The sequence below is a fragment of the Anser brachyrhynchus genome (assembly GCF_964034855.1).
Source record: "Anser brachyrhynchus genome assembly, chromosome: 4".
NCBI lineage: Eukaryota > Metazoa > Chordata > Aves > Anseriformes > Anatidae > Anser > Anser brachyrhynchus.
In genome coordinates this window covers 6256625-6266868 of record NC_137698.1, presented here as the reverse complement: position 1 = coordinate 6266868, position 10244 = coordinate 6256625, and the positions used below count along the sequence as shown (strand labels likewise).

The window sequence follows — 10244 nt, the reverse complement described above, 5'->3', positions numbered from 1 at the left end:
TGAGACCTGCATCTATGTTTTAGTCTTCTTTCAGCAGAAACTTCGCAGCATCCTTTTTTTCTTAAATAGCACCTCAGCTTCCAGATTCCAGTACCCCTGCTGTTTCCCTCTCTGTCAGAAACACTGGAATGGGAGTAATGTAATGCCTAATAGTTATTCAAACAAAATATTTGGAAAATCGTTCATAATAAAGATCCTAGAAAACTGAGAACTGAATGCAAACAAGATATGAACAGCAAAGAATTTTGGGGCTTTGGCACATTAGTGCTTGCAATACTCATAAATGGGTACTTTTATTAGTTCAGTTCAGAACTGGAGATTTAATATAAGGGCTATTATTATTTTTTTATGTGTATGCCTTTGCAGCATAGAAATTAAATTTATTAGAAAAACAATTCACTGTCTATTTCTTGTAACCTGAAAAAGAACATCTTTTCACCTTGACCTAAAACTTAGTAGGCTTCCTCGTTTCTCTTGCTGCTGTGGGTTTTGCTGCAACGATGCAGCAATGTTGCTTATTGTGTCTGTAAGCTTTTTGGAGCATTGATGACCAGAGATAAAATCTTAGATGAATTTTTCAGTGAAAGCTGACTGATCTTACCGAACTAACTACCTTTCCTTCTCGGTTTTTAGAGGCTAATAAATTCATTAAACTGATTAAAAACTATTCTTCTTTCATACTTTGCCACAGAAATGCCATATGATGACAAATGAGCACGTAGCTTGCTATTCAGCATTCCTCTGTTTAGATGCAGTCTAAATATAGAAAAAGTAGAACAATAAAGAAAGAGCCTCTAATGGAAAGAAGCTTAGTGTAGGAAGATGTAAAACCCAAACATCTTTAGACTGTATTATTTTTTCATCTCATTTTCTATGTTCTTCCTTGTTCAGGGCTTGTTTTTTCTTCCTCTTGAAATAATGTTATCTCTATTTAGATACGTAAGTAATATCCTAGTTAGCCTGGAAGATAAGGCTGGGCTATTATAACCCTGTCTTATACCAGATCCAGCAGAGGTAACAATATTGCGTGAATTGTCCTGACTCCCAGCAACAGGCTGTATTTTCCTGCTATGTGAAAAGGAAGCAGACAGTCAGGCTTCTTGATTTCAATATGAAACTTGATTATAAGAAAACTCTCACCATTATGTCATTATTGTATTGAATTCTGAACCAGGTGACCTTTAATGAGCTTCAAAATTAGGAATATTTCTGTTGATTTCTATTAAAGAATCCAGACGTTTAATGTTGCAGTGTATGAGTGTCAAAATATACTTAAGCCACATGAACAGTGTTAATTTCTTTAATGAGTAACATCTTCTGTAGCTGCCATAAAAACATGACCTCAGAAATTAGTAGAAATATAATGGTTAGATATAAAATACACAGTAAATAGCATTTTGTTATATCCTTCCAGCATTGCAAAATAAAATTATGGCTACAGTTAGTGAACAAACAGATTGCACTGTATATCACTAATAATTGTCTTTAATTCCTTACTTTGCGATGTTTTTGCAAGCCAAAAAGTAGGACACTTCTATAGATGTCAAATTTTGCAATTGCAAACAGGAAGGGTTGGTCTCTGAATACTGAATTTTATTCTGAAATTTTAAGTAGACCAAAGTATTTGCTGGAAATGTGCATTTGGTTCTGTGTATTCATGTCAAGTACAAACCTAAAGGATTTTTTTTTCTTCCCACTCATTCAAAAGTATCCAAGTGAAAAAATTGTCTTTTATCAGATTTAAACCATTTACTTTCTCATTGAAAACATACCCACCAACTGATTCGTAACTAGCTCTTACCTCTTATTAAGGCAGCAGTAGATAATGGGATTGTACATGGTAGAGCTCATGGCAAGCCAAAAACTGGCCAAATAGATTTGCTGAATGTATTTCCACCGATTTAATTGTTGATAGATCCCAGTAACTATGAAGTAAGTGTGGTAGGGCAGCCAACAGATGGCAAATGTCAACACAACCACAATCATCATTTTTACCACCTGATAAAGGAAATGATAATGCTGTTTAATAATATACATATTTTTTTATTTTTATTACGACTAGTATTTAATGCCCATTAATTCTGGTATTTGGTCATTGAAGTTAGTCACAGCAAATGTGAGCATGCCTTTGTATCATTTTCCTTTTAAACTGACTTTTCTAATATTTTTTTTTAAATTGGATTGAATCCTCTTTTTGCTAATTAAAATAATATGAAAAGCTTCTTTAACATATCTGTGCTGATTCTTACAATAAGTATTTGCTTACTTGTATTTGGCTATCTAAATATTATTTTATTCCATGATTAGGTGTCTAGAAAAAGGTTAGAATGCCTTTAATTTGGACACCATACGGTGGCCTTTATTGACCCTGCTGGCTTTTTGTGTTGCGGTCCACAAGCATATTTCTTGTTCCCAATTAGTAGATGTGATTTGAGTAAACACTAGGTTGTAGGAAATGAGCAACTGCAACATCCTCTTTAATTTTAGAGGCTAACAGTTTCCTTGGCTGTTGTTCCGAATTTGTTTTCTGCAGGCAACATAGCATCCATTAGCTTCCATAGCTTCCATTAAGCACACAAGAAGAGAAGTTGAGTCACGTGGAGTTTTCACTACTCCCTTCTGCCTTCAGCTATGAGAACTGCTAGCCTGGCTACCATTTTCAACACAAGAAGTCACACAACAGATTTTTATTCTGTGGGTAAAATGAAACCAGACGTGATGGGTCTGTGCTGGGCGTATGTTTGTTCGTTTGTACTGTGAATACTGAAGAATAACAGGGTTTGCTATCAACAGTTCCCTTCATTTCTCTGTACAAGGTGCTGATTTTTCTGTTGTTAATAGTTTTGCCAGAAAAAAAAGAGACCTGAAATTTCCTATGCCTATGTGTCTTAGGCTAATATTTTTAGAAAATTTCAGCTAATTTAGCTAAATAATTTTACATATGAGTGTCATGGCACTATCCTTAATTCTCACCTTGTTGGAAACAAAGCAATTTTTCGTTTAACATCTGGCACCAATTTATGAGTTTACCGGTAGGCTGGGACTGTATTGTACAAGATGAGAATGCATGTTATTGCAGGTAAATACATATCGATCATCACTTAAAAATACAAAAGGTACCTTCATCCATTCATACAACATTAATAGTTGGTTCTTCTAAGGCACTTTTCAACAGTTAACTGTAAATCATTGCAGAAGGAAGATGAGTATTATTATAAGGGAAGGCAACACACCAAAACGTAGTGTCACATACACCTGCTCTGAATGTGCATCTGTATGTCTGTATCTAGGCACATATAGATGTATATGGAACCATGTGTGAAGGTAAAGATGGATTTTTTTTTTTAGGGGGGAGGAGGAACCTGATTTGACATTTCTGCGCTGAATTTTATATCTGAAACGATGCCAAAAATATACTGTCAGATCACAGTCTTACAACATTAAATGGGATGCCTTTTCTACTCCCTTGGATTTCCCATATTCTTCTGCTAGGGATTTACACCTGCGCCTTGCATTGTACAGGTAGAAGACTTAACTCCAGAGTTTCACCACTGTCCTTAAGCTCTCTGCCCCCTGATTTACAGGTGCACTTTACTTGTCGCTGTGCTTTTCTGTCTGGTTGGAGTCATTAGTATTACTTCAATGCTGTCCAGGAATTCTGTAATTTCAGAACAGCTGAAAATTGAATTACTTGCCTTCACATTTAATTAGCAAATCTTGCAGTACCAGCTGTGCATGTGAAATTATTCTTAGAATTATTTATCATCAGAAAATCATAGGTACAAAATGGATGGTTTTGAGGCCTGATTTTTGTCTCAAGTTCTTTTTCTTAAAACACAACAAAACAAACCAAAAACAACATGAACAAAGCAAAACAACACATATCACACTGATCTTTTTTAGCAGTGAAAACAAAAAAAAATGTTGTTTTTTGTCTGGAAATTTGTGCTTAAATACTAAGTCATTATCAAGCACAACTTTCTAAAGCAAATAGTTAAACTAGACAAGCAAAAGATGATTTGAGATGGCCATTAGGGTTTGATTTCATTTGTGAACACAAGTCACTGAAATGACGGGCAGTAAAGCTCATTACATTCTGAATGATTCAGTTTTGCAACTGTTCTTAATAAATAAGAAAAATTACCTAAAAAGTAGCATTTTCCTCTCAGATCAGTCTATATCAATTTGAGTTTCACTGATCTGAGGGATGATATACTGACATATGTATGTTTAGGGGAAGACATACAGTGGAATTTCCTCATTAATGTGTAAGGTATTTTTTCCTAGAAGAAAAAGGTACTCATTTTTTCATGCAAAAAAGGACATTTAAGAAAAGTCTTTCCTTTAATGTCAAGTATAAGTTGCCATTATTTTGGGTATTTATAGTACAGTGCCCTCATTGGCACCTTGCCTAAGGAGATGGTGGTAAGTGAGATGTTGCAAGGCTGCAGCATCCGTGCCATATAATTGTTGGAAACACAGGGAAGTTACAGTTGAATTTGAAGTCAACCACAAAAGTTGTAAGAGAAATCAAAAAGCAGTGCTTCGTCCTCATTCATGGGCTAAGAATGCTTATGGGTTGGCAGAAATGTTGGAGAAGAACAAGAGGAAGCTGAAAAGGAGGGAGATTATTCCCAACTTCTTTTAGAGACAGGCGTTCCCACTGTGCAAGGCTGCACCTTACAGTTTATAGCTGTGGTTCCTGTCCATCCCCTTGTTCTTTCCAAAGAGTTCAAGTTCCATTTTTGATGCCATCAGTGCTATGAACAGGGACTGCCTTCCAGGTCTGTAAGCCCAGGGCACCTTGATTTCACTTGGTACGAGTCCTGATGAACGAGTGCCAGTAAACAGTTAAGCTCAATTAATTAGGGCACAAAGAAAATAAATGAAATGGGCCGAGTATGAATTTGCTGCAGAAGCTTGATTGTCTTTGTACTGTGTTGATTCACTAAAAAAATCTCTGATGAACCTTTGCAAGTTCAACTGCAGAGTATGAAAGAAAGCCGTACCCTTTTTGTTGTTGTTGTTTGGAGTATTTAGACCTGTGGTTCTGGCAATACAAAGTTCTTTTATTTCATTTCTTTTGAATATGCCTGTTCTCCTTTTTCTATTTCCTGAGATATCACCTCTTTTTCAATTGCTTTCTCCCTTGTTCTGTGTTGCATAGAATTCAATAATAAGTTTGCTTTTGTGCATTAGGGAACATCACTACAGTAAGCAAACCAGAAAGTGACCAAAATCAGTTGTTAGAGCCTAGCTCTGCTCCTGGCCCCATTTTACAAAGGAGTTTACCGAAATGTGTGATCCTAATGGGTATCTCCAACCTGTGTCTCAGCGGCACCGAGTTCCCCTGATGCTCTCTTCAACCTCCCCTTGTGTACACTGTGCAGCGTGGCTGGAGGAAAGGGAGGATCTTGCTGTCCCAGGACTTCTCCTTTCCATTAAAATTAATTGTATTGAGTCCCTCAGCAGTTGTGCAACCTCTGGGGAATTCCTGAGGCTAGATTTGGAATCTGATGGCAAATCAAAGTATTATATATTTTGATTTTCATTGACATGTTCTGCTGATGTTGATCTACTTCTGCCTGTGTCAAAGAAAAGCTACGTCTATAAAAAAAATTATGTTCTTTGCAGCGTTGCCTGCTCATTTAAATCCTTCCCTTCTGAATTAGAAGCATTATTTCATTAATAAACGTGTGTAATGAGACAAAATGTATTTAAAAGAACAAAGAAGACATAAGTTTATTGGAGTTGGAGTTTGTGGGTTTGCCTGTGTTTTGAAACATCTGAAGCAGTACAAGTGAAAAAGAGCTAACAGATTCTATTACACCAAGAAACAGCAGCAGATGCAGATCTTTTTTTTTTTTCCTCCTAGCTAGAAAAATGAGTCTGAATTAGATGCAACAGCTCTTGCAAGATTCGGAATAAAAGATACTTTTCTGAGAGGCTCAAATGCTGCTGGGGGGTGGCCATAGCAATTCACTTTGCAAAACATTGATTTGTTGTCAATGCCTAAAACTTAGGCCAGGTCATCATCTCCTTTTCGATCTGCTTTGCAACTCCTTATTGCCTTTCTAAGTCATTTTTGATATTGTTGCATCTACAAGGTCATGGATTTGGCTTCAGATTTCATTTGCATCAGTTTCAGGTGCTGTAATGGCATTGATTTCAGAACTTTTACTCCTTTTTACTTCATGCAGAAGTAAATGAGCAGAGAAAATAATTTAACTACCCAAACCATGTAAGAATTTCCTCTTTTACTCGCTCATGGATATTATTTATCCATGAATACAACTTAAACATAGCTCAAGACAATCTCTGGGAGCCATAATGTGTTCCTATTTCTGCTCTGTGCTCTTTTGGAAGATGTAAAACACCAGGCTAACATTATGCTAAGAATTTCCCCTTAGGTGTTAGCTTGCAAACAGTAAATCCTCTTCCCAATCCTGGGGACATACATAGCACTTGTGCACTAAGCACCAGAGAAGAAGCAACACCATTACATCCTTTGCTTCTCCACAACACTTAGCTGGAGTAAGATACCCATCTTTTGCAAGAAAATTAAGTAACTACTAATTCAAAGGTAACTACTGGCTTTAGGATAGAGATTGGACTGTTTTCTGAGGTACAAGTGCTGTGGATTTTCATATATTTTTTACAAGCTCAGGTATTTTCTTTGCTCTTTTAGAAAGGGTAGATTCTTAATATCTGAAGTAGATGCAGATTCAGGAGAAAAAAAACAGCGAGCTTAAAAGTGCAGGAAGTCTTTCAGTCAGATAATGCACATGTCAATTCTAGTGCTCCACAAATAATTTTCTTCTCCTGACTTATACTTCCCATCCATTTTTTTTCTCAGTTGCTTGAAATAAAGCAACTACTTTTCATTTCAGTTAGCATAATCCCTTGCTGCAGACTGAATTCACAATCACTTGCTTTGTTATTTAAGCTGTAAAGTTGAAAAAGATTGTCTGTTCTTGTATGAAGTAGCTTTGAATCAGATTGCTGTCTTACAGATGCTAAAATGTTATTTTTTTCTGACATTCTGACATTCTTCATGGATGGTCTTAGCTACTGCTATTTTTATTTGTACTTTTCTTATGCTGCATGTCTCTCTACTTTTCTTCAGGATGGTTCTTCTGAATTTTGTTAAATGGGTTTCCTAAAGAATTTTTTGAGGCATGGCATTGAAGGTCTGCGCGTACAGTACACAGAGAATACAGAGCAGAGAGAATGGTTCATAAGGTGCACTTTAAGTTCTTTCCATTTTTCATTGTTTGAGTTAAACTCCTGAGGTGGCCAGGGATCATTGTCCTGCTCTTCAGCATGGAGGAGCATAAGGAGTTTATGTTCTTGAGGAAATGACTCAGAGTGGCTGCTGTGGAACTGGCATTGCCGAACATGATTATCCAACTAGTGCTGAAAAAAAGTGAAAAAAAATGGGCTCGTGCTTATGCATTTTAAATTCAAACTATCGTTCATTTTACAACAGCTTTCTTCTGTAAATATGACCTGGAACAAGTGACAGGGGACACTTCAATTTTGTTTCTCCAAGCAGAGATGAGATTTGGTGCAGGGGAAACAAAATATTTGTATCTTTGTTTGTTTTCCCAGTAGGAATAGTTGGTTCTTAAGTCTACTTTCTGCTGCGTTTCTGAAAATGTCCTGGGACCTTTAATCCTCACCGGAAGGCTCTCCCAGAACCTTGCCACTGTCCTAGGACTCACTTGAATTTTCCATATCAAACTGCAGAAGGATTGGTACATGAGAATTTCCTCTCTTTGAAACAAGGCCTTGTACTGAACAGTGCAATAATAAACAAATAAGGCAATGCTGAATTACACTAATTAATTATGCACAAGCATCCCTATATTTTGTGTGCTTTATGTGGGCTCCTGTCAATGCAAGTGGTCTGTAGAACCTAAAATAAGATGAATACCCCTGGTTATCTTCAAAATACGAGCACAGGCTCTTATGTTGTACGGAAAGCCTACAGTCTTTTGGATTACTTTATTTTCAGTTCATTCACTTAGGGGAATTAAATAAGTGATTTATATAAACCATTTAATGTTTACCATATCTCTGTATAATTTTGGCATAGAACATAATGGGAAAGAATGCATATTATTTAATATATGGTTAAACAAAACTTTTTTCTTCTCTTTTCTGTTGCTAGGACTAAAATTGTGTTGCAAGAAGATGAAACGAATTGTTCCTGGACAGTAGTTACTTAAAACACATGGCAAAACTCCGTTCAGAAAAAAAAAATAAAATAGTTATTTTATTGCCATCGTAATCAGGCATTTGCAATGGCAGTAGCATTTTAGCATTTTCCCTTTCAAAAGTCAAAGCAAAAGTGTTCATTATCACCTATGAAATAAACCAACCAAAATTAATAATGTCCCCCCAAAGATTATTTTAATTTAAATTGAGTTAAAAAGAAATTTAATGTCAGTGATGTCTGAGGTTTATATTTTGCAGTTGATGCACTTAGTTTGTTTTTATCATTCCACAAACAACTGCACAAGGTTATGAATTTATTAGGAGAGGTAGATTTGCCTCTAACAGAAAGTTTTGGAAATATTTGGTCAGTAAAAAGGCCAATTATGCTTGCAACAACATATCAGGAATGTCACTGTCCTGACAGCATCTGCTGCTTCTGCTTTCACACCGGCATTTTAGCATTAAGGTACCACCGACTTGGCCGTGATGCACAGGTTGGGTAGCCCTGTGGAACAAGGGATAAGCCAACCCAGGGCAGGGTGGCTGAAACAGTTTCCTAGGAAACCTACTCCAAAGCCAGCTGAAATCAAAGAATCTCCTTCCACCTCCCCCAGACAAGGAATAATGGCATGAAGGTGCTTTGAATGGGTTGTACGCAGTGTTTGCAGTACAGAGGCTTCTCAAGCATGAAGTGCTTGAGTTAAAGGGTTAACTTTGTTGGGTGAAGGTGCCAATAGACATAACACGCAGACCCCTCCGTCTATAGGCTATGATATTCTTCTGCTTCTAAAAACCCCATTTGGAGGATAGCAGCTTCTCCACAGTTTGGCTCCTGCCACCATTTGTTATGACCCCGGGCTGTTTCGTCTGGTTTTCCCTCAGTAAGTTTGTGCTGTAGCAGGAGTTTGGTGAGCTCTCTTCCTCTAAGTCTTAAGAAGGTAATCACACAGCCTTCTGCTTTAACTCAGAAGAAGATGCGCTGAAATTGTTTTATTTTAAAGGAATGGCAACACGTAATGAACAGTAATGAGAGAAGTTATAAATGCAGTGCTGGATCTGCAGTTCTTCTGGCCTGGGTGTGCAGCTCTCGGCACTGCGGTGCTTCAAAACGACTGATCTGTGTCAGGCCTCCTGGACTCTTCACCACACGGGTGCAGAGCACCAATCCAGGAAGCTCAACAGACTCAAAACTCAGGCTGAAATTAATTTGTCTCTGATTTCCCTCCAGGAAAGGCTTTCCTGTGAGCTCTGTGTTCTCTGCAGGGCTATGCATGTGGTCACAGTTTATTATATTTTACAGGGGAGCTCAGATTGGATGCAGGGTAACTGCAGATTGGATGGGCCACATTCAGGGGCAGTAAAAGACCTTTTGAGGTTTTCAAGGTGTGAGTGAGTAGTCTTGCATGGTTTGTGCTACTAGTGGAATTGGCCTAACTCTGTAATTTCTAGTCTTGCTCCAGATGCTTATTGGTCTTACCGCCTCTATTTATCTTTAGTATAGTCGTATATGTGGCTTTCCAAAATTTACAGTGCAAGGTTTTTGCTTCAGATTTTGACTTAGAAGGTGAGAATTTTGGAAATACTATTTTAGGAGGTGTTGTTCCTCAAAATGACATCTGAGTCACCAAGGAGAATAACCATTATGTAATGTATGTGGCAGTCATCTGATTAGAAGACTGTAGCACGATGCTGGTATGACACATAATTCTATGGATTCCTTCTCTGGGAAATAAATTACCAATTTTAGTGTATTTACACAAACTGTATACATATTTGTTGGCTGTGGTCTATCTCTCAGAGAAATCCTGGCATTTAATTCAGACAATACAGAAGTTCAGAAAACTAAAACAGCGGGTGGATGGAGAGAGAAGGACCAGCTGTAATTAAAAAAAAAAAAAGCACTATGGAAGATATTTTAAGGTATTACTATTCAAATTTACTTCTAGTCTTGAAAACACTATGAAAACTCAGTAAGAGCTGCAAAAACAAAACGGGTACAAGGGAGCAGAAAGAGATGATAACTA

General features: G+C 37.2%; 1 protein-coding gene and 1 long non-coding RNA gene across 15 annotated transcripts in view; one reads left to right on the top strand and one right to left on the bottom strand.

Annotated features, from left to right (window-relative positions):
• LOC308194595 overlaps nucleotides 1–10244 on the top strand; it is a 281017-nt gene that overhangs the window by 66662 nt on the left and 204111 nt on the right. The gene's annotated exons all lie outside the window — the stretch shown is intronic.
• Nucleotides 1–10244, bottom strand: part of TACR3 (tachykinin receptor 3) — a 50083-nt gene that overhangs the window by 13765 nt on the left and 26074 nt on the right. The window contains exon 4 of the mRNA XM_080590693.1: nucleotides 1802–1998. Within this exon, the coding sequence (XP_080446819.1) occupies nucleotides 1802–1998 (197 nt within the window). The remainder of the gene's footprint in view (nucleotides 1–1801; nucleotides 1999–10244) is intronic.